The sequence below is a fragment of the Bubalus bubalis genome, chromosome 21 (genome assembly GCF_019923935.1).
Source record: "Bubalus bubalis isolate 160015118507 breed Murrah chromosome 21, NDDB_SH_1, whole genome shotgun sequence".
Taxonomy (NCBI): Eukaryota; Metazoa; Chordata; class Mammalia; order Artiodactyla; family Bovidae; genus Bubalus; species Bubalus bubalis.
Window position 1 is genome coordinate 43,833,770 of NC_059177.1, and position 25,860 is coordinate 43,859,629.

The window sequence follows — 25,860 nt, forward strand, 5'->3', positions numbered from 1 at the left end:
ATTTCTAAGTGGAGTCTCTGAATTCTTTGTGTCTAAACATGACTCTGGAAAGTGCTCAGTGGTCTCTCCAGAGCTCTGGGAATGTCCCAGAATTGTTTCTGGGGGGGAAGGTTTCCCCCAGGAATGTTTCTGGGGGAAGTGGGGTGAGGAGTGTTTCTCACAGGCTTCTCCTAGGGGCTCTAGAAACTCTTTCCCCTTAACAGCAAAGGGGTCATCAGCAGTTAAAAGTGAAGACCTCCTGCTATGGCAGGAGCGCTGCTGGGATGGCCTTAGTGGCTCATTTCCGGCAACCGGCCAAGCAGCCCTGGATGCTGAGCCTGGTCCCTCCCGAAAGCAGGCGATGGGAGGTGGCCCGGAGCACAGGGGACTGCCTTGGATTTTTGCAGCCAGAGACAGGAAAGTTTAAAAAGGATGCTTGATGGCTGCGAAGGAGGGAAAGCCACAAGTAACTTATGAAAAGGGGTATAATGTTGACTTGCTGCTTCCCGCTGTTATTTTAAGGTTTTTCTGTCCAAGACCACCATGTGGACAGAAATAATAGGCCGACAAAAGGGGTCGCCTTGCTTTATAGAGCAGCCTGTGATGTTTCAATTAGCACTAAAACCTGAGAGGGCAGCCTTCCATAATTTCCGAAGATGTGAAATCCACCTTGAAGGAAGCACATGTGTGGGGCATCCAGGGGACCGGCCTCGCCGGAGGAGGCTGGGTCCCCATGGCAACGCCACGGTCCCCCATTTCTGCAGGCATCTGTGCTGTAAAAGCAGAATTCCAGATGTGATACAGCATTGGGAGGCTCTGTCCCCCGGCCTTGGAAACTGTATTTGAAGTCAGCACAATTCAGTCCTCGCTCTCTGTGTGGTCCTAAGGCTTTTTATTAGTAGTTTTGTTTTGATCCGAACATTTCCTCTGAGCTTAGGCATAACAATCATGTTTATAGCTTTAATTTTTTCCTCTGCTGTCTAATCACTATTTTGCCCTCGCAGGAAGAAACTTTTCTTGGGTTTCTGGAGTGAAGTCTTTGTAATCGCCTTTCCGAGCGAAGTGAGAGCGAGCCTGTAGCCGATTGGCCGGGTGTGTGCTCGGGTGGCTGGTGTTTGCTTCCCCCTCGTACCTGGTATTTACAGAAAACCAGGTTATGTGTGTCCATGCGTTGCCCATGTGTGCTTTTGAAACTGCAGATATGTTGACGGTTACCTTAAGGATGCTGGCGCTTTAACATGCGGTTCTCATTTGCGTGGATGGGAGTGGTGTGTGCAAGTGGAGGGGAGAGGCCTGGCTCTTCGTCCAGAGGCATGTTTTATAGCTTGCTTTTAACGTTCGGAGAATTGGAAAAATGGAACAATCCTGTCTATTTGCGAGTATCAGCCACGAGAGAACACACCGCCCAGATTCTTAACAGACTCATTGGAAAAAGTACTTGGGGTTTTGCTTTGTGAAAACCAGGGCGGCTGCAGAGTTTTGTTTTGTTTTTAAACAAGAGGAAAAAAGTCAGCGTGCACGTGTGTGTGTGTGTGTGTGTGTGTGTGTGTGCATGTGTGTGTGTATCTGGGCTTTTACTGTATTTGCATGTTCCAGGGGCAAGGTAAAGAGAAAATTATGAAGTCTGCAGCAAGGAAGGTTATATTAAAATGTATTAGATCCCATTTAGGCCACCATCATGTAGAAAAGTTGCTGTCATACTGCAATACATAAATGTATGAAGTCAACACTTTGTACACTTTAAACTTACACAGCATTATATGTCAATGATATCGCAAAAAAAAGAGAGATAAAAAAATTTATGAGAAATAATGCATATAAATGCCTTCCCTCACTTTTGTCTTTAGTGAATGGATTTCTTTTTCAAGGGCGGGCATGGAGGCAGGGCCAAAGAGTGAAAAGACGCTCAGATGAAAACTAGAGCTTTCAGTTTGATAAGCAGGACACATGGTAACTTGGCATAGGTTGGCTCCATGTTAGAGCTCAGAAACAATTGTCCCTTCAGCTTTCCTTCGGGGAGCGTGAAATTAGGAACATGTGTGCAATGATTAGCAACATGTCAGAGATGAATCATGATTACGGCTTTGGTCTGGTGCACAGGCGATGCTGTGGAGAAGTTATTTCCTACCTCCTCCAGCAAATCTCTCTAATTAGCTTACGATCTCCGGGTCTTTTTGGGCCGACGTGGTAATTGCTGGTGGGAACCCACCAGCACTACCCCCACAGAGCTTGTGTGTTCCCCACTAGACATCCGAGCCCTCACTTCCCTAAAGCAGACAGCTGGCTGGCACCCCGCGTGTCTGGAGTTGGTCGCTTGTAGATGGGGAGTGGGAGAGAACAGCTCCTGGGAATGTGGCGTGAATATCTTGGATAGATAGATCCGGGCCCAAGCTGGCTTTGTGATTTATTCTCCTTGTGTTTGGGGTTTGCCAGCATTCTCCTCAGCTTACATCACCTGGGGCTTCTCTGCCTTTGCTGTTTTTTGTTTAAACTAAAGGTTTGAACTGAAGTAAGTGGGATCTGTCTTCATTTATGAAACCCTCTGAACCTGCATGAACTACATTGACCCCATGTTCTGCCTCTTGCCCCAGTGATGTCCACTGGTCACAGGCAAAAACATCACTCCCCTTGTGCATTTTAAGCTTCACAAAGCTGTCTGCTATCTTTTTAATCTCATTGACATGCTTGTAAACTCATGGTGAAGGAAATGTTATGTACAATAGGATGTTTTGAGTTGCCCATAATTTTAAGTAGTTACTTGGTTGGTGTGCCTTAAAAAAAAAAAAAAAAAAAAATCTTTTCAGGGACTTCCCTGGCAGTCCAGTGGTTAAGATTTCATGCTCCCAATGCAGGGTGGTGCAGGTTCAATCCCTGGTCAGGGAACTAAGATCCTGCATGCCATACATCACGCCCTCCCAAAAAAACATTCTTTCAGTTCTTCCTGACAAATGCTCTTATTCAAACTTTCCCCCAATCTCAGTTCACTGAAACTTCAGTGGCTTTCTGAAAGTTCCTTCACCACAGTTGATTTGAAGGCAGTCTCACGTAGGCCTTACTGTTTGGCCTGTCTTCCGTTGGAAAGGGGGCACTATAATCAGCATGGTCCTTTTCAAAATGCGTTTTTCCAAAGTGGCACTTACGCTGTTCTGGAGCTGGAATGGGAATGTTGCTCTGGAAAGTTGGTGTTTTCCAAAGGCCTAGGGTCCCCCAGGTCCCCCCAGGAAACTGGCCGGCTGTTGGCCCCTGGTGGCAATGCTGGATGCTCTATATGGGATCCCACCCCATGGCTGAATTTTGTGTCCAGGCCTTTGCCTTTTTTTTGCCATCTGGGTGGAGCATGGTGTAGGTTTTTGCCTTTTGAATTTTATTCCTTTCGAGCACTTAAGCGTGTTCCTTCCCCTCCCGCTTCCAGAGTAAAAGCTGTTTTCTCCATTCTCTTTGCGTTTGCTGCTTCTTGCTCTGCTTAGCATAGAGGGATCACAGCCCAGCTAGGGTGCCCCGGCTTTACTCCTTAGCTCTCATCAGAACAAATTTAAAGCTGCCGTTAGTGCAGCAAGTGGGGGTGGTTAATTAACTAAGAATGTGACACCCTGAGGTCACAGCGCTGGCTTTTTTAAGTAATAGGCAACAAGCAAGTATTCTTAATTTTCAGCTCATTAAATATCAAAACGGGTGTAGTAGGTAAAAGCTCAGAATTGTTTCCTGAAGAAATAGCTTCTGAAGCTGTTGACCAGCTTTGTGAGTGGCCTTCTCTGTGTTCTCTAACAGCGGGCCCTGACTGTAAGCCCTTAAGGCTCCTCTGTCACACCAAGCTAGAACTTCCTGGGTTCCTGGGTATATAACTGGCTCAATTGTACATGCATTCATTATGACAGAAAGCTAATAATTGTCAGAGGCAAGGGCTGACCGTGACCTCGGCCCTGGACTGTGGGGGCGGACCTAGTCACTTTGCCTTGAGTTTCCCCCCATTTGAGCAATTTGCAGGAACGGAGTCTCTGGGTCGCCCAGTTCCCACCGCAAGCAACAGCAGAACACAGTCCTCAGTCTGCTGGTTGGTGCCTTCTTCCACCTTGCTCTGACCTGCACGGCTGCCGCTTCTCCCACTGTGCCCCCAAGGTCTGGCTGCTGGAAACGTCATACCTGGAAATGCCACTTCCTGTGGGCATCCCCTGCCTCCTTCATGTGTCCCCTCACAGCATAGCTCTCACTGTGTTTATTAAGGCAGGAGTCTTCTCAGGAATCATGACACAACCATTCCTGAGAAAGGTTGAGAAGCTTGCCCAAGGTCACACAGCTGGAAAGGGAGGAGATCTGCACACAGCTCTGGCAGTCCCAGAGCCCATTCTCTTAACCACTCTTCTACTCCAGATGAGCCCCAGCGTCACCACGCAGAAGCGTCTGTGTAGGATGGCAAAATCTACAGTCGCAGTGCTCATGGATCAGCGTTCCACGTCTGCCTGAAGCGGGGGTGGGAGAGGGCGCAGTGAGAGTGATCGGTCAGCCCGAGGGGAGAATGACAGCACAACTCTGTGTGTGTGTGTGTGTGTGTGTGTGTGTGTGTGTGTGTGTGGTCTTGAGATGCAGTTCATCCATGTGGCAGTTGAAATTATGTAAGTAATTAGCTTTCAATTGCTGCTGTAATAAAAAGTTACCACTGTACAACAGCGTAACCCAGCCATACTCCAATACGAAGAAGGAAATGACAACCCACTCCAGCATTCTTGCCTGGAAAATTCCATAGATAGAGAAGCCTGGTGGACTACAGTCCATGGGATTGCATTCGGACACGCCTGAGCACGCATGTATGTTCACACATGCATACGCCAGTAAAAATTAATTTTAAAAAGTTACCACCAACTTAGTGACTTAAAATACCACAAACGTATTATCGTATAGCTCTTGACATCAGAACTCCAAAACGAATCTTCTGGGGCTGAAATCAAGGTGTCGGTGGCCTCTATCTGGAGGCTCTGGGGGGAGAATCCATTCCTTGCCTTTTCCAGCATCTAGTGGCTGAACTAACTGCATTCCTCAGCTGATTAACCCCTTCTTCCTCCATCTTCCAAACCAGTAGTATAAGGTCTTTAAATCATCTTGAAACCATCTCTCTGCCTCTCTGCCTTCTATGTCCATTGTCATGTCACCTCCAACTGACCATCCCATTTCCCTCTCCTAAGGACCTTTGTGATTATTATTAGGCCCACCTGGATAATTCAGACTACTTTCCCCTACATTTCAAGATCCTGAAACTTATTTGTATTGCCCCTTTGTTGCTCAGATGGTAAAGTGTCTGCCTGCAACGTGGGAGACCCGGGTTCGATCCCTGGGTAGGGAAGATCCCCTGGAGAAGGAAATGGCAACCCACTCCAGTACTCATGCTTGGAAAATTCCATGGATGGAGAAGCCTGGTGGGCTACAGTTCATGGGGTCGCAAAGAGTCGGACACGACTGAGCGACTTCACTTTCACTTTGTTACGTAAAGTAACATTCATGGATTCTGGAGCTTGTATGTGGACGTGTTGCAGGGGTGGTGGTTTTTCTGTCTACCACCAACTGTAAAGAAAACCAGTGCTCTGTGGGCCAGCCTGGACACACTGCTTCTCAGGTGGGTCCTAGGACTCTGGAGCAGCTGAACATTACTTGGGTGTGAGCTGTGGATAGCCTGGTGGAGTGTCTGTTTGAGGCATGTGCTGAGAAGCTGTGTACTTGACGACATCCCAGCGTGAAAAGTCTTTACAGCGCACACAGGAGCCTGTGTCTCTTGGTCACATGATCAGCCTTGGTTGATCACATGGTCTTTTGGTCTCTGATCTTCTGTGGAATTAGGATGACCACCTTGCCTCTGCATTCAGAGAAGTGCTATGCTGATCAAATTGTGGGGATGGATCACTGTGCTCCCATCAAGTGAAGTGCACAGGTAGAGACTTCCCTGGTGGTCTGGTGGCCAAGTCTCCAAGCTCCCAATGCCGGCAGGCCTGGGTTCGATCCCTGGTCAGGGAACTATATCCCACGTGCCACAACTAAAAGATCCTACATGCTGCAGCTAAGACCCAGAACCTGCCAAATAAACAAACAAGTAATTAAATAAGTATATTTAAAAAAAAAGTGTGTAGGCAAGCTGATGTGTTAGGAACACACTGTGAGAGGGACTAGGCTAAGGTGAGAAGCTCACAGAGGAGCAGGCCCCGGGTGAAGGCAAGGGCCTTTAGGGAATATGTGTGTCCCCTGAACATATACTGAGCAGTCGTGTAGGCCCAGAACAAGGTGGGAGGTGGGGAGGGGAGTGATTGACAGGGTAGGCAGGGGCCACGTCAGGAATGGTCTAAGTGGGGCAGGGAGCCATCGGTGGGCTTGGAGCAGAATGAGGGCAGATTTGCACGTCAGGAGGTCACCTTGGTGACCAGAGGCCATGCCCTACCCCCTGCCACCTGCCCCAGGTCAGGACCCAGGACTGGTTCTTGGCCGAGTGCTGTTTGGGGCTTGGATGAAGGTGGAATGCTCAGTTGGTGGTGAACGGATGCTACAGGCAAGCCTCATTGCCCTTTGAGGCCAGGTCCCTAGGCCTGCCTCTGAGCAGCTTCGTCTACATCACAGAGCCCTGATTTACAGTGATTTTGGTTCCTGTGTGCAGAATATAGCCCCTCTCACTGTCTTGGTCTCCTTTCCATAGTGCATTCATGGCAAGTGCCCAATGAATATCTGTTAAAAACACGTTGCAATAGAAATATAGGGAGAACAAGAGCAAAATGAAAAGCTGATGTGATTGGTCATCAGAGTCCTACACGCCTCAGGGCATGCTATTAAATGGAATGCATTTCCTTTTTGAAAAATGCTTCCTCTGCATGGCTTCTTGTGGCCCTCCTCAAACTCCCATCTCAGAGGAAAGAATTGTCTTTTAATCAAAAGACAATTTGAGGAGACTCAGACCCAGTGGAGTGAAGTGGTTTGCCCTTGGTCCCAGCTAGAGGATGAAGGATTACAGTACTTTCATTGGCCCCTGGATTACATTTTTTTCTTTCCCTCTCCTGAGACTCCCCTTTCCTCTCCATTCTAGCCCAATTATTCTTCCCTCTTTTAAACTTCTGGTACGCAGTGTTCTTACCCTGGATTTATCCTTTCTGACGTACTGTTTGTGACATTTCATACTCTGAATGCTTATTTATGGCCCTGTTACCATAGTTACATAGACCTTGTATGCCTTCTATACCGAGAGTTCTTGGAGGGTCAAGGTGTGATTTGAGATTTGTCTGTATGTGCTATGTGTGATTTGCATTCTTTGAATGAATGAACCACTTTGCTCTCAAGGGTAGGGATAATGACTTTCATTCACCACAGTACCTCGCCTAATGTTTGACTCATAATAGATGTGCGTCAGTCGCTCATTCATGTCTGACTCTTTGCGACCCCATGGACTATAGCCCACCGGGCTCCTCTGTCCATGGGATTCTCCAGGCAAGAATACTGGAGTGGGTTGCCATTCCCTTCTCCAGGGGATCTTCCCAACCCAGGGATCGAATCCTGGCATCCTGCATTGCAGACAGATTCTTTACCATCTGAGCCACCAGGGAATCCAAGTGAATTTTGGTCCTGGGGTTTTGTATGGGAGGTGAAGGGTATGGCTTGGGTGTCTTGGGGGTCCTAAGACCTAGGGGTCGTGGAGGTACTGTATCCTCTTCTTCCTGGTCTCCTTCTGGTTGTGGTGCTCTGGTTGTGGCCATCTGTAGCTTGGGCATCCTCCAGTTGCAGACTGTGGGCCTATCCCTAAGCAGTAATAGAGGCATTTAAGGTTTGAGTAAGGTATTAACACTTTGCAAAGTGTTTCAACTCAGGTGAGGAATTCTGGAATCTTGTATATACGTGGAAGGGAGGATGGAAGGAGGACAGCTGGAAAAGGAAGGTGAACCAGGAAGAAGGGGAGGGGAACCCCAACTGATCGTGGAGCTAATGTGCCATGATGATTTAGATTTTCTGTTAACCATTTCTTCCTCACTTTAATTAGAACGAGGTGTGTCCATCCCTTTCTGCACAGCTGTGCTTTCCCAAGGTCTGTGTTTATCTGAGCCCAGGGATACAGTTTCAGTGGGTGTGCCTGGCCTCAGGATAAGCCGAGTGAACATGCCTGCACCATATGGATGTGCTGGGACTGTGGCCTGAGACCCCGGGCTCCGTCAGAAGGCTTCCGCACATTGCATCTCGGTGTAACGACAGCCCATTAAATACCAGACTGCCAGCATATGGTTTTCCCCAGCATCCTCCTTGTCGGGTGGAAATTGTAGCTGTGTGGTTAGAATATTTTCCCATCAGTTAGCATCTAAGAATTAACATTTTGTGTGGGGGGAAGAATCCTGCAATTCATGCTGAATGGTGCACTTGCTGATGGTTACAGAAACAGTTAAACCAGAGTCTTAGCTGATCTTTCCCATGGTGGATAAGTGGTGGGTCAGGAAAAGGCGGGGCCACCAGGAGGATGCCGGGGGCTCCCGTGTGGATGCTGTAATTAAAGTGGGAAGTCTGGCGGAGCTGTTAGCCCTGCTATTAGGAGTGCAGATGGCTAGCGGCCACATCACTGAGAGTCAGAGGTAGACCTTTTAAAGTCCTTTCTTTTTCTTTTATGACCCACCGTCTATGCTCCAAGCATAGGTATGGAGGCAGTGAAGAATTTTCTCATTAAAAGTAACAGCTTATTCCCACACTCATTCCCGCTCTTGGAATGAAAAACCTGTTTCCTCGAACTTTAGGAATTGCCTATCTGTCGTGGCTTAATAGGGCTTTTGGACAAGAGTGTCTGGTAGGCAAATTTTATAACCAATCAGTGCTCAAAGTGGATCCAACTGGAAGGGCTCCAGCTGGCAGCTCATGGTCTCGCTCTCTCTCCCAATTTTACTGTTAATGAATTATTATTTAACCCCCAAACACAGAGCAGCCTGCTGCTATTGTTTCAGGGGAAGTGAGTACCCCTGATCCCTGTGGCCTGGCAGTTAGGAACCTCCTGGGCTGGAGGGAGTTGGGTGGGGGGGGACCGGGGGCGGGGGGCCATGAAGAGCGTGGATGTTGCTCGGTGACTGGCATGACCCTGGGTCTCTGTGATCATGTGTGCGTTGTGACTCCAAGGGGATCTGGGCTGGAAAAGCAAATTGGCTCCTCATGTTCTCCTGTTTTCCTGCAGGGAGTGGGGCTGGCCAGCAGAAACAGCGGGCTGCACAACATCACCTTCAGATATGACAGTAAGTAAATGACTTGACCACTGAAGAACAGAGCCCCTTCAGTGATCTAAAGCTTGCATGGTTGTGCTTAATCGGGGACCCTGCAGGTCCTCGAGTTGGGGGGTTTCCTGAACTTGCTCAGGTTTATCAACAGAGCCAAAGCACCTCAGACTCATCTAAGCCACCCAAGTATTTCAGAGCTTGAACAGGTCGGTTGTCCTCCAGAGTGCTGAGAGAAGCTGTGTGGGGAGACCTCCCCTGCTTTCTTCAGGAGATAGCCGTATCCTTAGGAACAACCCAGATGCCCTTGGGCCCAGCAGGGGTCACATGAGCAAAGCACCCCAAGCACAGGATGCTTGAGAGTGATAGGGACGGTGGTAAACTGGACAGCCCGTGTCTGGTCCTAGAGGAGCACTGGGTCCTCCGTTCCAGCTCAGTCAGATGTGGTTTCCAAGAGGAGTGGGGAATTTGAATTTTTTTAGTTTGAGCATTCTGATGGGGGAGGCATGCTGTGTGGCATTCAGGGACCTTAGTTCCCCGACCAAGGATTAAACCTATGCCCCCTGCATTGGGAGTACAAAGTCTTAACCACTGGACCACCAAGGGAGGTCCCAGCACGGATTTAAAAATATATATATTGTATATTACCATATGTAAAATAGATGACCAGTGCAAGTTCGATGCATGAAGCAGAGCACTCAAAGCTGGTGCTCTGAAACAACCCAGAGGGATGGGGTGGGGAGGAAGGGGGGAGGGGGGTTTCAGGATACGGGGGACATATGTACACCCAGGGTTGATTCATGTCAATACATGGTAAAAACCACCACAGTACTGTAATTATCCTCCAATTAAAATAAATAAATTAATTTAAAAAATATATTGGTGTTTACTTAAGAGTTTTCACAAACACAGAGTGGGCCGAGTTAATCTGTGTCTCAGATGGGCCCGGGTGTCTCCAGTCAGCCATCTCTGATGGGGGCCTGAGTTCTCACCCCATCCCGCACCTCATCAGCCGTGAACGATGGCCAACGACTCCACTGTTTGAAACCTCGGTTTTCTCATCATGTGAAGTAATGATTAACTTCCTCAGCACCATTTTGAGACTTAAGTGAGGTAATGCTTGTAACTGCTTATCTCAGGATGTGGCCTTCAGTGTGCCCTCAGTGACTGATACCTATTACTATCAGAAGTCATTCCAACTGGAGCTGGAACCCAAGCACCTTTTTGGGCCCTTCTGGCAAGGAATTGTGACTTTTTCTGACCAAATTGTTTCCTGAGGGCAGGTTGGGTTTTTTTTTTTTTTTTTTCTGATGAAGCATGTAGAACCCCCTCTGAGCATCTGCTTTCATGCCCTAGAAGGTAATTATATAGAATTATGAGCAATTTTAGCCTTATGAGCCATAATTTATAGGTAAGAATGTTGACAGGAAGGAGATTGATTCATATTAGTGACTCCTGATGTTTGATTCATCTCTTGGGGAGAATCACGAGTAAGGGCTGGAGGTCACACTGGGCCTTTGGAATCAACACGGCTAAAGCAGGGTTTTTGAGGTTATGTGTGCAACCTAACAATTTTAAATACAAGTACGGATGTCAAGTCCATGCCCACAGTTGCTGACATGGGTGCTTTCACCGATGAGGACTTAACATGGGAAACTCGGATACTTCACGTCCATGAGGCGTGCATGTTCTGGGTAAATGTTATGATGGTAAGGAAAGATTTGCAAGTCCGTGAGACTTGACTCAGCTAAGTAAAGACACGTGTAAGGGATCTTTCTTTAGATTAGAAAGTTAATTTCTAATAATATGTTCTTGGTCCTGTGAGATCTTGTATTACGTTCAAAGTTCAAAACTTTCCAGTCAGCTGCAAACAACTATTTGCATCTCTAATTTAATGTGGGGTTTTGTGAAAGAGAATCCATACCTATAAAACTTAAAAGTGCCTTAGTGTTTCCTTCATGGGACTAGATGCGTGACACCCATTGCCAGTGTCTGTCTCTTGGTCATTATATTCTTTCTGATTCTTTGGCATTTAATTAGAATTTAATTCACAACTCAACTCCTGAGACATCTGAAGCTAGGTTGCATTTTGGCCAAATGTCATTTGGGCATAATTATTTTGTAACCAGAATCCAAAATGTTAGAGTTGCTAATAATTGGATCCAGGCTGTGCAAAAAAAAACTTAGTTATTGTTTTCCATTGAAAAAGATAATTTATTTCTCCCACAAGGAAATTCCTGTTACTGCTCTGTTGACTGGCTACTAGTTCTGTTTGAAATAGCTAAGAACCAATTACCAAGTTTTCACCAAAAGTATTAAAGTACAGAAATGTTACTTTTCTATTCCTTTTCCATTTAATGTTACAAAGAAAGAAAATGTCTTGCCTTTAAGATCTTGCTCTCAGATCTTGCCTCCTTTCACATTGGATTTCTTGTTTCTCCTTCAGGCTCTGAGGGGGTAATGCCTGAATAGATAATAATACATTTTTTTAATTCATAGACTTTATATTTGCATAATTGTATTTGCAGAAACCCAGAGAATGCCAATTTTGACATTAGAAATGAAAAAAAGAGGAAAGAAAAAGACATGACTTACTTTTGTTCATGAATCTTTTCCTAAAGCTGTTTGAAGTCAAAGGTTTCTTTCATTATGTACTGTGCAGTGCTAAGTTGCTTCAGTTGTGTCCGACTCTTTGGGACCTGTAGCCTGGCAGACTTCTCTGTCCATGGGATTCTCCAGGCAAGAATACTGGAGTGGTTTGCCCTTCTCCAGGGGATCTTCCTGACCCAGGGATCAAACTTGTGTCTCTCATGTCTCCTGCATTGGCAGGCGAGTTCTTTACAAGTGCCACCTGGAAGGCCCCTTCTTTCATTATATATCTCAATAAATGAAAATGTCTGAACTTTATACATTTGGTGGGATTTTGTCGTCTTCTTTTTTCCTTTTTTTTTTTTATTGGGAAGCTGGTCTCAGCCAGGATTTCTGCAGGTTAATACCTCTGACTCAGAACTTATGTTTCAGTCCAGCTTTGTGCTGGAGATAGAATGGCAAGAGCCTTTTGTGTGAGCCCTCAGAGGGGGCGTTGTGTCCTGGCCCTGGGCTGGTCACTAGCGACACTGCAAGCCCACCTAGTCGATCACTGTAGCTACAGTTTCCTTGTTTGTTCAATGTGTGTGTTAAACCAGATGTTTCAACATTTCTTCCCCCTACTTTAAAGTTCTCGTCTATCTAGAGAACACATGTAGAACACTTTGAGAGTGAGTTTTCATCAGAAGTAGAATTTGGTTTTATTAATCATTAACATCTTTTCAAAAGTAATACTGAAATGTAGAGGTGATTGTTTCTGAAGCAGATGGAGTTTGCAGAAGGGAGTGTGCCTTCTGTAGGAGTTAGGCAAAAAAGCAGAACACAGGGCAGAGTGGAAGATGGAGTTTCAAAGAGGAGGGGCGTGCTTTCAGTGCGTGTGTGTTGAACCCTTAGAAGAAGCTTTAGAAGAATATCATGTGCACGTTAAAAGGCTTGCAAAAGTATCCGTTAGACGTTAGCAGTTACTTCTGTGTGGTGGGAGGTTATGGATGACTTTTATGTTTTTCTTATGTTCTTTTGAGACTTTCAGATATCTTGTGAATATTTTTCGTCATAAAAAATGGGAAATGTGTGGTGTAGTTTATGGGGAGGGGGGATGGGAATGCCACAAACTCACCAAGCTTCTTAGAAAATACTTCTGAATGCTTCACCCCCAAAGCCCCCTGACTTCTGAGAGGGTAATGAGTAGGTTTGAAATCTGATGGAAGACCTTTTGCATCAGATACTAAAGTCTTCAGGCTTAATCACTGAAAAGAAATAGCGATAAAGCAACGTAATTCTGATGTCTGCAGTGAAGGCTGGCAGCTCTCCCTGCACGCGTGGCTGAAACAGCCTGCAGCCATCCTCTGAGGTCCCCTCCTGGTCTGGCTGGATGCTTCTGGCTGCTTTTTTAGGATCGTGCAGACTTTGAAAGTGTACTTAGCAACACCAGGTGGCACAGCTGCTGCACTGGCAGGTGGCAATGAGTCATGTCCTCAGACAAAATCAAAGAATCAGTGGTTTTCGTTTTTTTTCAAGCACCATGGGAGTGTTTGGATTCAGTGGGTGTTGTGGGTGTCTTTGATGAGGTAGTGTTGGGAACAAAAGTTTTACCTTTGTCTTGGTAGTTAACATCCAAGGTGCTCTGCTTATCACCAAATCTCTTGGTCCCTTTGGCAGGTCCTAATTGGATTCTTTAACAGCCTGGCTGTGAATGACGCCCCCTCGAGTTCACATCCTCCTAAGAGTTCCTCTTCCACAGTCACCTTGCCCTCTAGGCTTCTTCTGAAAAAGAATAAACCCCAGATTACTTGGTCATTGTTTGGTTTCCGATCACTCTGTAACATTGGAAAAAATTTTGAACTAACCTAAGTTATTACTGATTTAGGTAAACTGTCAGAGTAGTAAAAAAGTGAATGTCTGATACAGCAAACTCCAGACCTTACATAATCCTCCAGCCACTTTAACTCAAAAGCGAGGGGGTGGTAGTGTTATACATAAACCCTGCTGCAGCATCTTAACAGTTTTCCACACAGCTAACCTTTGATGTCATCTGTGGGCTTTGAAGCACACATCTTTAAACAGAGTAGATTTGGCTAACTCCGAGCATGCTCTGTATAATTTGAGAAGATGAACTTGGAAAAAGAAAGAAACAAATGTTTAAATCTAACTGTCCTGGTTCTCCCAACCCTCTAGACTGCACCACTTACTTGAATCCGGTGGGGAAGCACATGATCGCCGACGCCCAGAACATCACCATCAGTCAGTACGCCTGCCACGACCAAGTGGCTGTCACCATTCTTTGGTCCCCCGGGGCCCTCGGTAAGTGGTCCAAGTGGAGTCTACGATGGTGGGTGGTACCCAATACAGAGGTCCTAAGTGCAGTGGCCTCCTGGGGCCAAGTAGGTCTTGACACAAGTGTAGCTTAGGTGTGCCTCTGCACAGACACTACTTGATTGTAACTCTTGCTGCTTCATGCTGGGCTTCATGGCTCATCTTTTGTTCCCTTGGCTGTTATCGAAAGAGATGTAGGTTTGTAAATAATAGTGTGTGAATGGTAAATGTCACTGAGGTCTTTCTTGTGTGTCTCAGCAGGAGTGGGGGTATGAGTGGCCTAGCCGAGAATGTAATGGATTCAGGATCCAGCATTTCTGTGGCCACATCGAGATGCACCAGCCTAGCCTTGGCACATTTTGTGAGTTGTCAGGACAACCCCAGTTTTCAGGAGAAATCACGGAATCAACAATTTTTAAATGTTGGAAACGAACTGAATTTATACTTAAATTGTATGGACTGAAAAAAAAAGCCAAACAAACAGAAAAAACAACAACAACAAACCTACATTATCTGGCCAGATTCAGGTTATGGCTGAATCTGCTTGTCCTCTTTAATGAATTGATGATGCCCAGGATAGGATGAGGTAGTTGAGTGTGGGATATGAAGAGGGCTCATTTGTTCAGATGGGCCTGGGTTTACACCTAGGATGAGCTACCCAGGTGCGCTTGTAGTAAAGAATCCATCTGCCACTGTGGGAGATGCAAGAGACACAGGTTCAGTCCCTGGGTCAGGAAGATTCCCCTGGATAAGGAAATGGCAACCCACTCCAGTATTCTTGCCTGGAAAAATCCCATGTGAAAAAGAGCCTGGCAATCTACAGTCCACGGGGTTGCCAAGAGTCAGACACGGCAGTGTGTGCTCACACACACACAGACAACCTTTAGGAGAAACATTTAAACATGTCTGAGCCTCAGCTTCCCCATCTGAGGCATATGACTTTCTCCTCATTTAAGAGTTAGAAACAGAGTGGATACATGTATATGTATAACTGATTCACTTTGCTATTCAGCAGAAGCTAATACAACATTATAAATCAACCTAGACTGAACAGTTTCACTTCATTCACTTCACTCACTTCATACTTTCTCATTGGAGAAGGAAATGGCAACCCACTCCAGTTTTCTTGCCTGGAGAATCCCATGGACAGAGGAGCCTGGCGGGCCATGGTCCATGGGGTCACAGAGAGTTGGACACGACTGAAATGACTGAGCACGCATAATCAAAAAAAATTGCAAAAACAAAAGATTATTGAGTGGAAATGTACAATGGGATAACTACTTTGGGAAAACTTTTTGTTTTCTCCTGAACAGTTATATGTGTATTACCACATGATCCAGCCATTTGACTACTATTTACCCAAGAGAAAGGAAAGCATATATCCACACACACATTCATAGCAGCTTTATTTTCAGTTGTCCAAAACTAGAAACATCCTGAATGTCCAGTGCATAAACTGATACACCAGCTGTGGTGTGGTCACACAATGGAACACCACCCAGCAATGAAGGAATGAAATCGTGATATACTTAACAATGTGGATGAATTTCAAAATAGTTTTTCTGAGTGAAATCAGCAAGACCAAAAAAAAAAAGCATTGACACATTCAATAAAATACAAACAAAGCTTTAGGGGCAAAAAGCAGGTTCCTTATTGCCTGGGAACAGAAGTGAGAGGGAGTATAAAGAGACATGAGGAAGAATTGGGAGGTGATAAGTAAGTTCTTGGTTTTAATGACAGTTTCATGGGTATACACATAAGTCAAAGTATATGAAAATGTTCTCTGTAAAATGAAACTAATTGTATGCCAATTATGCCTCAATAAACCTGTTAAAAGTAGAAAAAGAATTAAGGACAACACACACACAGAGTACATTTCTAAAGAGAACTCTTAAAAACAGTGTCTGTTGTTATCATCATCTGTTGTTATCATCATCAGATCCCGGTCCTCAGGTTTCCTAGGATATTGCCACCCAATCTTAGAATTTAAAAAAAAAGTCTGACCAAGGAAAAAGTAAGATAAAGTGGTAAATCTCAAAGGAACCAGATTCAGAAAAGGTGAGTACAGAGACAGGGAGAATGGATCAGACCTGTGGGCCTGACTCACTTCTCTGTGTAAATACCACTGGGTCTGAATGCAACAGGTTTTCCAAAAATAACATTATCTTAACATTTAAAAGGAAAAACATCCTCTGTGGATAAAAGAGAAGTGGTCATTCCAACCTAAGGCTAAAAATGGTTAAAGGGTTGGCCTGACACATTGCAGTCTCCCTCTTTAGAATGAAAGCAAGAGATGTGAGGAGAACTGACATGTGGAACCCTGAGGGCAGAAAGATGAGCTTTTCCTGCATGACAGTGTGTGGGTGGGGATGGCTGGATAGATTGTAGCAATTTCTATGAGGTTCTATTAAGGAGACTCCTTGGGAGATAGACTCACTGGAAAAGACTCTGATGCTGGGAGGGATTGGGGGCAGGAGGAGAAGGGGACGACAGAGGATGAGATGGCTGGATGGCATCACCGACTCAATGGACATGAGTCTGAGTGAACTCCGGGAGTTGGTGATGGACAGGGAGGCCTGGCGTGCTGCGATTCATGGGGTGACAAAGAGTTGGACACGACTGAGCGACTGAACTGAACTGAACTGGGAGATAGAAAAACACATGCGTTACGAGTACTCTGGGTTTGATCCGACCTGGGCCATTTCATCCCTCTGTGACTCTGGGCAAGTCATCTAGTGTCTGTACACCTCTGTTTCCTCATCTATAAAGTGGGGACAATACCTTCCTCTTGTGGTTGTGAGAAGGATTCAATCAGTTAAATGACAAGGAGTAAATAAGTCCGTTTATTTTACTGCCCTATAAAATTATAAACATGGTCTAACTATGAGATGTTATAATATTTTGATAAACCAGTTACTATAAGATTTACATTTACTCCCAGACTTGGAATAGTGGTTTTCCAGGCAAGTCTTTTTGAATATAAGAACTGGAATCACCCACTCCCACCTCCAACTGATGAATTTGTCTGTAATTGTGAGAGGTACAGTCTTACAGTCATATCAATCACCTGGCTTTTGTTTAAACAGTTCTGGCAACAATGCATGAATTAAATCTTAGTATAAATAATAAGGATTTGTTCAAAAATATTTGGAGGGGAGGAATGGGAGGATTTCAAAAGACAAGTTCCTGTGAGATCTGAATAGTTGCTGGTCAGAAACCTTGGATCTGGTCAGCATGTGTGAATCTCTGGCTGTGGATCCGCCAGCCCTCACTCCTGCAGGAAGCTTTGTACTCAAAATACTACAACACGGCAGGGTCCGGACTTGTGCCCTCTATGCTCCAACCTCTTAAGTCGTGAAGCTCTAATTGTAACTCCTTTGCCCTTCCCACCATAAAATATGTGCTCTTCATCAAATAATTACAGGATTGGAGAACCTATTCGAAAGAGAAAAAGATTTCCTTGGCCTTTGCCATCGATAATTTGCCACCTGCTTAATTGCATCCTGTGCAATTACTCTTGCCCTGGAAAGGGGAAGGGTTGAAAATGTCTCCTTGTCTGGTGTTTCGAAAGAATGCGAAATCGATATCTTGCCAATTGAGGCCTGCTTCGGGGAGCTCCAGCTGCAGTTGGACCTCTCCAGTCTCCATGGGATACGAAGCCCTAGCACCGGCTCCCGTGGCCATCAGAGCTTAATCCTTTTGAAAGCAGCTAGTTGGACGTGCAGCAGGGGAAGCTCAGGTGGCAGGAGGCTGGGCCAGTCCCTTTCAGTGGCGCTGTGGGCGTCCCGGGGGCCTCTGAGGGCAGCATCAAGAGCGCACACTGGGCAGCTCTTGGGTGTCTGCCTTTCAGGCATGATTAGAGCAAGAACGGCTTTGTAAATCACATAGGCATTCTCCTAAGCTATTTAATCTCCAGCCCAGGACCCCCTTGGGTGCAGACACACACTTTGCTGGGAATTTTCTACGTTGCTCAGTGAAACATGCCAGCAAATATAGGACTAAAACGGAAAGTACTTGAAACATGGTTTGGGGCAAGTCCCTAGTCAGCACTGGAGATGATTGTCAGCTGAATACACCTTGTTTAATGACATAGAAATTATATATTCCACTGCAGATTTTTATGATCAATTGTGACTTGGGTCTAAATATTTGAACCCTAATGTCATAAAGCAAACGGACGTTGGTGAAATGGCTGGCAGGATTAGAAATTTATTCATTAGTAATGGTGGGACAGAAAATCACCTGGCCTGTACAAGAGGAATACAGGGTATGCCTTTTTCCTTTCTGTAAACCCAGATATTCCTGCCTGACTTAGAATGCCTTTTACTCTGTTGTATAGGGGGAGAGGACGGTGATCTTAGAGGAAGGAAAGTGTGTTCAAAAGTAATTAGGTCCTCTTTTCATATTAATAAAAGCATTCTGCTTTGCTCAGGCATCGAATTCCTAAAAGGATTTCGGGTCATACTGGAGGAGCTGAAGTCAGAGGGACGACAGTGCCAACAACTGATTCTAAAGGACCCGAAGCAGCTCAACAGTAGCTTCAAAAGAGCTGTAAGTCGCATGCAGGGGAATGCACCCCTGAAGACGCGCCATTGTTCTGGGGACTGAATGGTCTATTGAGAGCCTGCGAAACTGCAGGAGGAGGGGCTGTGGACTCCAGCCCGCCTGCCCAGGTGGGCGAGCCTGCTGCACACTCCCAGAAACCCTCCAGCACGACCTGGTGGTAGACAGACACACCTCTCAGGTTACAAGCTGGAGTGGAGCAGCCGTCCTGGAAGGTGGCTTTGTGCCCTCAGGAGAGGATGTGGGCTCTTCCCCACCAGCTTGGAGCCTCGGCTTCACTGTCGGAAAAACAGACAGTGTTGTCCATATTCCTTTTCATTTAGGGGTCTAAACCTAAACTTGGTCTGGAAAAGAAACATGACTTCTTCCTTCCCTGGGACACCCCCCCCCAACCCTAGAACTGTGTCTGGGGGACCATCAGGATGGACTGGAACTCTTGCACGTAGGTAGAGGCGTGGGTGATTTCTCCGTGACATCACACATGTTTTTTGATCCCTTTTAGGGGATGGAATCTCAACCTTTCCTGAATATGAAATTTGAAACAGATTACTTTGTAAAGATCGTCCCTTTTCCTTCCATTAAAAACGAAAGCAATTATCACCCTTTCTTCTTCAGAACCCGCAGTGAGTATGGTCTTTCCTGCCTACTTTCCACGGGGAGATATTTCTCCTGCTTTTAAAGACATTTTGACAGAGATATGTTCAAGAGTACATGAAATACTAGTATGAAACTAGCATGGAGAAGAGAAAAGCATCCAGAAATGCATTTTTTAAAATTAAGATTTGACCCAGGCTTCTGTGGCGACTCAGTGGTCAAGAATCCGCCTGCCAATGCAGGAGACATGTGTTTGACCCCTGGGCCAGGAAGATCCTCTGGAGAAGAAAATGACAATGCACACTAGTATTCTTGCCTGAGAAATCCCATAGACAGAGGAACCTGGCAGGCTTCAGTCCATGGGGTCACAAAAGCGTCAGATACAATAGAGCAACTAAGCAACAACTGTTCATCTAACCAGAAACACCCGTTCCTGGCTTGTTATAGAGCAGACATGACAGTTGACCTTTGTTGAAGGTGCTGCAATACAGCCATGTAGTAAAATTGTTTAACTTAAGAAGAGGAAAAGAAAGTATAAGTTTATTTTAAGGTGAAGGGTAAGCATGAAATGATTCCATTCTGTACCTGTCCTCAGGAGGGTAGCCTCTGTGGGTGGCTGCCTGTCATTTTTTCAAGATTAGGTTAAGAAAATCAAGTAGTGTCCCTGAGGTCACCTCATTCTAGGAAGTTTATTTATTTAACATCTCTGTGCCAGACTCCATTCTACATACTTCCCAAGTATTAATGCAGTTGACCTCCATAACAGCCCTACAAAGGATTTAATCTTGCCATCTCCACTTAGCAGAGGTGGAGCCACGCACAGAGAGGTTAAAGGGGCTGCTGGGGGGCTGGGATTTGAATGCCACGGAGCCCGACTCTGGAGTCCTCACCCTGCAACCAAGCACTGGCTGTACAGGGTTCCCCTCTCTGCCTGCCTCTCCTTTTCCACCTGTTCTGTGTCTTTCAACAGCCCAAATTGCTGCTTTAGAGTTCTTACTCTGCTCTGCAGAGTTCTTACCCTGATGGTTTTCTTCTTTTAACACGGTAGTGGTTTTCTATGCAGAGACGTTCGTTGTCTTAATGAAAATAAGATTCCATAGGACAGAGACCATGTGCATTTTATAGTATCTCTCAATGCCTTACATGTAACAACCAGATAGAGGATTCAAAGAATGTGTTTATGGAAAGCTTGCCTAAATCAAAACTAGCCTACTTTAATTTTCTTCATCAGAATCAGAGTCTTTCTGGGGGTGAGGCGGGACAGAAGGTGCATTTATCACCATTTCAGGGCACCGTGACCTTAATGCAGCCTTTGATTTTCTTGGCATCGTAAGCATATTTTCCAGAGGGTCCTCCTGTGTTAGCAGCATGGCATATAGGGCCTCTGTCATGGTGTTTTGTTTTTTTCTTTAATCACATTTAAATCCGATTTCAAAGCTCCTCGTTTTCAGCACTGGTACTGCTTGCTACTTAGTAGATGGCTGGATGTCATTTTTAGACTCCATCAAAAGGATTTTAAGTTGGAGAGCCAGCAGAAGTTAAAGTAACCTCAAGAAAAGTTGCCAGGATCACTCCAGTGTTCTCTTATGCCTAACCACTCTGCAATTGGGTAGGGGCTGGCATTATTTCTGCCTACAGCTAAAACAGAGCCCCTCCATAGGACAGAAACATGAACACAGTCCTGCTGCCCTTGGGCATGGCCTTGAAACTATGTAATACCTGACAAGCTTTTAAAAAGTAGGTGGCTTCATATTGTTTCCACTTAAGTGGCATAAAATGAGCTGCATTAATATCTTTATATTGTACAATTCAAATTTTCACAAGATACAACTGGGCTATACTGAAAAGCATTGTTGAATCGATGCAGTTGCTATGTTTTACATTCTTTCCAGAAACGTTCAGTGCTGAATATTTATATTGTATTGAATTGTTAGATGAGGAAGATGTCAAACTGCCCTAAAACTAAAAACATGTGTCTTTCTTAATAGCGTGTGACCTGCTATTGCAGCCGGACAACCTGGCTTGTAAACCCTGTAAGTATAGCTGTCCTTGGTATTCCCAGGTGGCACAGTAGTAGAGAATCTGCCTGCCAGTGCAGGAAATGTCAGAGAAGTGGGTTTGATCCCTGGGTTGGGAAGATTCCCTTGAGGAGGAAATGCCAACTCACTCCAGTATTCTTACTGGGATAATCCCATGGACAGAGGAGGCTAGCGGACTACAGGCCCTTTGGTTGCAAAGAGTTGGATATGACAGAGTGACAGAGTGACTGAGCTGTCTTTGTCCAATCCCAAGTGGAGTCAGGGTGGCCTCAGGGTACTCACTCTGGTCCTTCCTCCCCCTAGTCTGGAAGCCTCGGAACCTCAACATCACTCAGCACGGTTCGGACATGCAGGTATCTTTTGACCATGCGCCCCACACCTTTGGCTTCCGTTTCTTCTATCTTCATTACAAGCTCAAGCATGAAGGACCCTTCAAGCGAAAGACCTGTAAACAGGTAAGCTGCTGGGTATGCATAAAGAAACCACTGTGTGTTTTAAAGTGACCCCAGAGCCTCTGGAATTTGGATGGTTCAGTGTGAACATGAGGCTCTGTGGTCTGTGAGCAGTAGGTAGCTATTCCAGAATGTTATCACTGAGTTCATCTCAGGGTCATCCTGAGTCACCCCTCACTCTCTAATTATCTAATTATCTCTTCCCTATCTGGCCCAGTGCTGATGTAGCCAGTGAAGTTTTACCAAAGGAACCGAAACAGTGACGTAATTGTCAGTTCTTAAGTATTTCAGACCTGAATCAGGTGCTCACTGTGTGCCAGTCAGCAAGCTCTGTGGTCATTGAGTCTTTACAGCTCAATGAAACCAAAGCTGCTGTTACCCTTCTTTTAGAGATGTAGAACCTGAGGCCCGTGGAGGTCGCCTGGCCTGCTGCTTAAGGCCTCACAGCTAATCTGGGAGCCAAGTCACTAGCATGTCAGTGGCTTGTAATTTATACAGAGGCCAAGGTTAACTTGAAATTCAGTAACCAAGTCCTTAAATTTGAGATAGTCAGAGGGAGTGGACGGTATTTCATGGAAGTTCACGAGGCTGCTCGATGACCCCACAAGAGTACCAAGAGAGGCTTTTGGTGCTGGTGGCAGAAACCAGCACCCTTATAGATGCGTGTGCCGAGTTTGGTTTTCCTGCCTGCTCTCACCTCTGTCATTGACCTTCTACTCAAGTCAAAATTATGGCACATAAAATATGCACAAACAGGGGAGGGTAATTCTTTCCCGTTTATTAAGTAAAAGGTATTCTAACTAGCTGCTTTGTCTTCAAATAAAAAACTGCTGCTCTGGGCACTACCAGCCAAGCATAGTCTCTGACAGGGGTCGAGGGTTCTCCTGGGCCTTTTATCAGAGTGAAGTTCAGATATGCACAGTTGCTTTCTAATTGTCATCTTCTGAAAACATAATTGAAACTGGTGGGAAGTCTCCTTCATTCAGTTCCAAAACAAAAGAGGGGTCCTGGTGACCATCACTGAGAAGAAAGTTTTAAAGTGTTATTTGTTTCTTTGCAGGAGCAAAATACAGAGATAACCAGCTGCCTTCTTCAAAATGTGTCTCCTGGGGATTATATAATTGAGGTACACGCAACTCAAGAAAGCCCTATTATTTTTATTAAAAAACATTTTCTTTTTTTTTGCTGTACCATGTGGCTTGCAGGATCTTAGTTCCCCAACCGGGGACTGAACCCAGAGCCTTGCCAGTTAAAGCACTGAGTCCTAATCACTGGACCACCAGGGAATTCTGTTTTTTCAAAAAGTTTTATTGAAGTATAGTTGATTTACAATGTTGTGTTAATTTCTGCTGTATAGCAAAGTGATTCAGTTATACATGCACACGCATATACATTTCCTATTTTATGTTCTTTTCCATTATGATTTGTCACAGGATATTGGATGTAGTTCCCTGTGCTATACAGTAGGGCCTTACTATTTATCTATCCTCTGTATACTCATTTGCTTGGAAAAGCAGAGATGTATCTGACCGTTACTGTCTAATCTCGGCTTGAAAATGGTCACAGGCAACAGTAGCTCTGCCTTCCCCTTGCCCCACTGACCACAGATGGAAAAATGAATGGAATCTGTTGAGATGCTATCACTTAAGAAAAAAAAATAACACAGCATCCTCTGCTTTGCAGCTGGTCGATGACAGTAATACGACAAGAAAAGTGATGCATTATGCCTTAAAACCAGGTGAGATTTTGTGTGTGTGTTTGAAATGCTGCCTCTGGACTACAGAGTGGACCAAGGTATTTGATACTTTCCTTACTTCATGGTTTAGGAAAAGAAAATACTTGAGCTCCTCACTCTTACATGATGTTCCATCAAATCTGACTTTGCTTCCACCCTAATGTTGATGCCTGGAAGATCAAAGCCAGTGTGTTACATGTGTCACTGGGATTAAATAAGTAGTCAATTGTCCTCAGAAGCAAAGTGGTGGGATGGGAGGTTTCCTTAGGCAGATTCTCACTCAAAGGTATTCAGTGATCTCAGCAGATTCTAGCTGTTAAATTGTGTTCTACAGCCTTTTAAAGTGAATCCTTTTATAACTACTGAATCATTACTAGAGAAAGGTGGTCAGGGAGTCTTGGAACCTGTTATGTGGCTTATTTTTAAAAAGAAAAAAATGTTTCTCTTTGAACCTGGTACACTGCTGACATCTAAAAGCCTTCCCTTTGAAACTTCCCAGTGCATTCCCCGTGGGCTGGGCCCATCAGAGCCGTGGCCATCACCGTGCCATTGGTCGTCATATCGGCATTCGCGACGCTCTTCACGGTGATGTGCCGCAAGAAGCAACAAGGTATTTGTGTGGTGTGCCCCCCACAATCCAAGTTGGCAGGACTGGGGCCAACAGAGGGAGATTGGGAGCACTTGGTCCCTCCAGGCAGTTGATTGGGAAGCCACACAACTCCTGTAGTCAGTTCCTTGGCTGCTGTAGTTCCCAGAATTAAAATACTTGACTTTTAACCTCAGGAGCCACTAAAAGGACAGGTGTACTTCCCTTCTAAAACTCAGGATGATAAATTCATGAGCATATAAGCAGTCCAAAGGTGTGAGTAAGGGAAGAGGTAGGGCTTTATCACTTATAAAAGTCTGATGACAGGAGAGAAACTTGTGGGACACTTGGAAACGTATCCTTAGTCTGAGCGGTGGTTACAGAGGTATATACTTAGATGAAAATTTCCTGAAATGTACTCTTAAGATTTATGCACTTTACCTTTGTAAGTTGTACATAAAAACTCCCCCAAACCTCAATGAAAGTTTTAAAGAACGTCAGCTCTTTATTGAAGCGTCATTGGTCAGGTAGCTTCACTCAGTTGGAAGAGCTGGTTCGAGATACTGCTGACCAGAGCGGAGGGTGGATGGCCCCTGCAGTGTTTTTGGCTTAACCAAGCTCAGTTTCTGGTGAAGAACAAATTTTGGCCATTTTTGGCTCCACTGGAGAAATCAGCTGTCCCATTCCCCGAGGTGACCCAAGGGGCTGGTAGAGTTAGGGAGCTGGGAGTACTCCAGGTGACACGGCGACTGTTGTTTCTTGAAGACAGCATTACGTCTCGAGTCATAGGGAACTAGTCAGAGCGTTGCTTATGGGCACCAACCCTATCTTCTTGTCCCCTTTAGAAAATATATATTCACACTTAGATGAAGAGAGTTCGGAGTCCTCCACGTACACCACAGCACTCCCCAGGGAGAGGCTCCGGCCTCGGCCCAAGGTCTTCCTCTGCTATTCCAGTAAAGATGGCCAGAATCACATGAACGTTGTCCAGTGCTTTGCCTACTTCCTCCAGGATTTCTGTGGCTGTGAGGTGAGGAATCTAAAGTCTCTTCTTTTATCCTGGGTGGGATGTGTGCTAATAAACTCCTAGCTTCCAACGCAGGGGTTAGCCGTGGCACTCTTCTTTGAGTCTGTCATAGCCATCATTGAAACTAAATGTTTGCTGACACATAGTTCTAACCCCGACACGCTCCTGCTCAAAAGCCTTGAGTGGCACCCACCTCGCAGGAAGTTTTTTAAGCTTTAAAGACTTGTTGGGTGTATGGATGGTGGAGCAGATGGCCGTGTGCAATGAGGGTGGTGGGAGGAGGTCATCATGGCATTGGAGGGTCAAAGAGAAAATGGTAAGTAAAGAAGTGGGTTTAGACAATTCTTTGGGGGAGCTTTGCTAATAAGGGAAAACAACATGTTACGTGCTCATATGGTCTACTCTGGTTTCTTGCCTATTCTTTTGAGTTAAGCTATTAACATGTAACTTTTTTATAATGTCATAGTGTTCATTTTCGAGTGAAGTTTGAAGCTCTCACGGAAAACACGCTCTGTTTCTTACAGATGCAAGAACTGTACAATAATTCTGTTTTTTGTTGTTGTTTACTCGCTAAGTTGTGTCTAACTCTGTGACCCCATAGACTGCCAGCCAGGCTCCTCTGTCCATGGGATTTCCCAGGCAAGAATACCAGAGTGTGTTGTCATTTCCTTTTCCAGGGGATCTTCCTGACCTAGGGATCGAACCTACGAATCTGTGTTTCTACCATTGCAAGCAGATTCTCTTACTCTGGAGGCCCCACAGTAACAAATGACACCCTTGGAA

At 45.4% G+C, this 25,860-nt stretch overlaps 1 protein-coding gene across 1 annotated transcript in view; it reads left to right on the forward strand.

Annotated features, from left to right (window-relative positions):
- The window catches only part of IL17RD (interleukin 17 receptor D), a 68,188-nt gene that overhangs the window by 30,764 nt on the left and 11,564 nt on the right, over positions 1-25,860 (forward strand). Inside the window, exons 2-11 of the mRNA XM_006071708.4 lie at positions 9,146-9,203; positions 13,944-14,069; positions 18,514-18,632; positions 19,147-19,267; positions 21,227-21,271; positions 21,581-21,732; positions 22,790-22,855; positions 23,413-23,467; positions 23,964-24,074; positions 24,896-25,080. Coding sequence (XP_006071770.2) covers positions 9,146-9,203; positions 13,944-14,069; positions 18,514-18,632; positions 19,147-19,267; positions 21,227-21,271; positions 21,581-21,732; positions 22,790-22,855; positions 23,413-23,467; positions 23,964-24,074; positions 24,896-25,080 — 1,038 coding nt within the window. The remainder of the gene's footprint in view (positions 1-9,145; positions 9,204-13,943; positions 14,070-18,513; positions 18,633-19,146; positions 19,268-21,226; positions 21,272-21,580; positions 21,733-22,789; positions 22,856-23,412; positions 23,468-23,963; positions 24,075-24,895; positions 25,081-25,860) is intronic.